At 38.4% G+C, this 4,300-nt stretch overlaps 1 protein-coding gene across 1 annotated transcript in view; it reads left to right on the top strand.

Annotated features, from left to right (window-relative positions):
• Positions 1-4,300, top strand: part of atrnl1b (attractin-like 1b) — a 115,493-nt gene that overhangs the window by 25,586 nt on the left and 85,607 nt on the right. The window contains exons 4-6 of the mRNA XM_016488138.1: positions 2,063-2,191; positions 2,433-2,641; positions 4,061-4,235. Of these exons, the coding sequence (XP_016343624.1) occupies positions 2,063-2,191; positions 2,433-2,641; positions 4,061-4,235 (513 nt within the window). The remainder of the gene's footprint in view (positions 1-2,062; positions 2,192-2,432; positions 2,642-4,060; positions 4,236-4,300) is intronic.

Here is a 4,300-nt window from a genome sequence, read left to right as displayed (position 1 = left end):
AGAGCCCAAAGCTCGTGGCCAGTGGTGTTCGGACTGGAGTTTGAACCTCTGCTTAATGATATAAACGCGAATTACCCACGAGCCGTCTCAGCACAGCACAGCGCAGGGAAATATTTTACTCTATCGCTTTGTTCTAAGCAACGGGGGGTGTCCCGGGGCTCGAAATTCGTAGGGTAGGAGGGGGTAGTGACGCTGGGTGTAACTAAAAAGGTGCCATTGTCCAGTAAGGTCCGGTTGGGGAGTTACGGTACGATCTCATATCGCATAATCCTATTAACTGTTTATCTCCTGAACTGCATATTTCTTTACCAAGCTATTTAGCGCCAATCCCGCCGTGCAGTCAATTTCACTGGTTAAGGTTAGGGTCAGGTGTGGGGTAGGTTTAGGGGTTAGCATTTTTGTAGCATAGTGTAGGAAATCAACACTTTAATTGACACAACCAATAAAATCTTTAGAATCAGCTGTGGGGTGGAGTTTGCACTGAAGTGGATTGGGGGAAAAAATCATCATTGTCATGTGCCTGTCTGTCAATGGGAGGAAGCCACGCCCTATTTTGGAGCTCCCACCCCGTTTTGGAGTTCCCGCTCCCCATTTGGAGATCACCAGGCTGCAGTTATACCCTTCTCGAACATTTGGCAAATTAAGCTGCAGCACTTATATTATTGCACTGGTTGGCAATTAACTGTGAGCAGACAGAGTGTCAACCAATGCATTGGAGACTACGGCGAACATAAATAAAGAAACGAAGTTGCTTGTCAGATTCCCCTAACAAGCAACCATATTTTTTAAAATAAGCCCAAAAAACCTCAACCCGTGACCCGAAAAAATTTTTTTTCGCAACTTTACAAAAAACGAAGCCCAAAGTCGCGTATAATACGCGGACTTGGCAACTATGTTTGTGAGCAGCGCTTATTTGATTACAGCCTTCACCGGGGAAACCGCTTTATCTCCAGCTCCCAAAGCGCCTCCTGCTGGCAGAGAATTAATTTGCAGTCTGTGGGAAACACTGGTGTCTGTCAGCAAACATAAATAAAAAGCATCCTTCAGAACTGTTTTGAGCAGGTGCTTAAGTTTTGAGCCATGTATTATTACTCTAAATTGGGCTACTACTACCATTACTATCTTGTACCCTGCAATAATTATTTGCTCAAACTCACTTTTATGAGATGAATGGGAAAAAAAAAGAAAATCGGTCAAACATATCGGCCAAAAAAAAAAAAATCGCCATCATATATCGGCTGCCCTGATTTCTAAATATCAGCATCGGCCAGTGAAAAACCCATATCGGTCGACCTCTACTGTCAATGTTAGATGTACCGTTATTCAGCAAAGATGCATTAAATTAATTAAAAGTGATAGTAAAGACATTTATAATGTTGCAAAAGATTTATGTTTCCAATAAACGCCATTCTGTTTATCATAGAAAAACTTAAAAAAAAATTTTCCACAAAATATTTAACATTGAGAACAATAGTTTAACATTGATAGTAATAAGAAATGCTACTCTGGTACCAAATCAGCCTATTAGAATGATTTCTGAAGAATCATGCGAGTAATGGCTGCTGAAAATTCAACTTTGACATTGAAGGAATAAATTACATTTTAAAATATATTCAAATAGAAATACTTCAATTGTAATATTTAACATGATTACTGTTTTTACTGTATTTTTGTGCAGTGTAGACTGCAAAAACCTATCTTTCAAAAACATAACTCTTACCGACTCCAAACTTTTGAACAGTAGTAAATAAACCTAAAGATAAATGTATTTTCAGATTGATTTGTAATGCATTTTTATGATAAATATCAAATAAATTATTGCATTAAACATATTTAATAAATATTTTGAGTCAACATGTGAACCTAAAAATAGATTTGGTAAAATTGTTTACTTTTTTTTAATTTTTCCGTGGACCCTTAACTCTCCCTTGTGGCCCTCTGATCCCAGTTTGAAAAACCTTTGTCCTGGAGTCACACAGGAAAATTTCAGTTTGCTGCATGACAAATGGAAGAACAAGAGATCATTTGCTAACAAGCTTTTTTTTCTGTAATTGTCCCACAGTGGTCTCATTGTCCCTGAAGTGAAAGGGAACGAGACTGTCCCTGAAGTGGAGACCAACTCAGGCTACGCACTTCTGCACTTTTTTAGCGATGCTGCCTACAACCTGACAGGATTTGAAATCTTCTACTCGTGAGTTAATGACACTTAGCATCAGCACTATTTTCAATGAAAAAAGCCTGCTGGTTCGGCCAGGTGTTAATACAACATGTAATCACAAAGAGGTCTCAATTTTATCTCCTCTGTGCATGTTTTATTTTATTATTGCATGGCTTAGTCCTGTTCATTATACCCTCCCCCATTTCAGGCTTCTCTGTAGAAAGTTCCCCTTGTTTTCTTTTTACAACCTTTTTCTTGATCTCTCCCTCGACAGAATCAACTCATGCCCAAATAACTGCTCTGGCCACGGGAAGTGCACCTCGGGGAACTCGATAGCGAGCCGTGTATATTGTGAATGCGATAAGTACTGGAAGGGTGAGGCCTGTGACATCCCATACTGCAGGAACAACTGTGGCAGCCCCGATCACGGCTACTGCGACCTCACCGGGGAAAAGCTCTGTGTGTGCAATGACAGCTGGCAAGGTACTATTCACTGCCGCTTTCGTTTCCTCCTCTTTCCTGTATTTTACAGGATGCTGTGAAAATCAGAGACCTTTCGAGTTTCGTGTTTCCAGCAGAGCATTGTGTCTCAGGTTGATTTGTTGTCATGTGGGTTGTGTCCCCCTGGTGTTGATTCTCTAATAGTGCATCTGTCTCCTCTGCATCACTGCAGCATCCTCATCAGACACTGCCACAGTGTCATAAAGCATCAAAGCACAATTAAGCCTGATGGAGGATTGACATCAGGGTGTCTTGAGGTTAATTTAATGAGTCTTTCTGGCCAGCTTCTCACTAACCCTCATGTGAGGAGACACAGGAAGAAAAGTGTGATTGGTCATAGTAATGACTGTAAGAAGCTGTCAGAACCACCCTGTTTAAGTGATCTGTTCATAAATAGTAAAATATAATGAGACGGATGTTACCTTAGATCAGGGTTTTAAGGGGTTTACACTGTCGGACAAAAGTTTGGAATAATTACGAATTTTAAATATTTTTGAAAGAAGTCTCTCATGTTCACCGAGGCTGCATTTACTTTATCAAAAATACAGTAAAAACAGTAATATTGTAAACATATTAGTATGATTTCTGTAGAATCATGTGACACTGATAACTGAAAATTCAGTAATGCCATCAGAGGAACATTTGAAAATATATTCCAGTAGAAAACAGTTATTTTAAATTGTAATATTATTTCACAGTATTATGTCTTTTACTGTGTATTGTGCAAATAATTGCAGCCTTGGTGAACATGTTCTTTCAGAAACATTAAAAAAATCTTAATTATTCCAGACTTTTGGCCTCCAGTGTACTTTATTTACAGATTTGCATAATTTCCAGCATTGCATAAACTAATAGCAGGTTCATCACAAAAAAGAAAGGATTTGAAATGTTAGAGTTTGTCAGTTTGAAAGTAACGCATTTAAGACATGAACATTATTGTTGTAGCGTGTAATGTAAAATAAAATTACTTTAATCAAATATTCATTTTTATTTCATAGGTACTGTACTGTACATTGTGCATTTTATTCATGTTTTTATTGATATTGATATTGATATTATTTTTTTATGATCATTCAGTTTTATACACCAGTGTAAATTTAATGCAGACAGAGAGTGTGAGTCCACTTTAAAATCCAGCTACAAAGTTAAAACAAAACATTCCATTTTATCTGCTTGTATGTCATGTGACCATTAATCAATATTAGTGAACCATCATAAACATACGAATATGTTGTTAAATTATAGAAATATTAACTCAAAAATCTCAGGGGGTATCTCAACTAAATATTTTATGTCAAACAAAAATGGTTGGGAGCCCCTGCCTTAGACTATTGTACAAGAGATTTACCCCTTTCTCTCTCTCTCTCTCTCTCTCTCTCTCTCTCTCTCTCTCTCTCTCAGGTCCAGACTGCTCACTAACAGTGCCCTCCACAGAGTCTTACTGGATCATGCCCACAGTGAAGCCTTTTGGAGCATCGCTGGGAAGAGCATCCCATAAGGCGGTGGTACAGGAAAAGGTCATGTGGGTTGTTGGTGGCTACACCTTTAACTACAGCAACTTTCAGATGGTTCTAAAGTAAGTGATAATTCAGAGATCTGTGTACAGCATAACCAAAAAGGCATATTTGCATGTGTGCCAAT

This window comes from Sinocyclocheilus anshuiensis, unplaced genomic scaffold (genome assembly GCF_001515605.1).
Source record: "Sinocyclocheilus anshuiensis isolate Anshui unplaced genomic scaffold, SAMN03320099.WGS_v1.1 scaffold1541, whole genome shotgun sequence".
In the NCBI taxonomy this organism is placed as follows: Eukaryota; Metazoa; Chordata; class Actinopteri; order Cypriniformes; family Cyprinidae; genus Sinocyclocheilus; species Sinocyclocheilus anshuiensis.
Note: the sequence above shows the minus strand (reverse complement) of the source record. Positions and strands in the feature narration are given on the sequence as shown.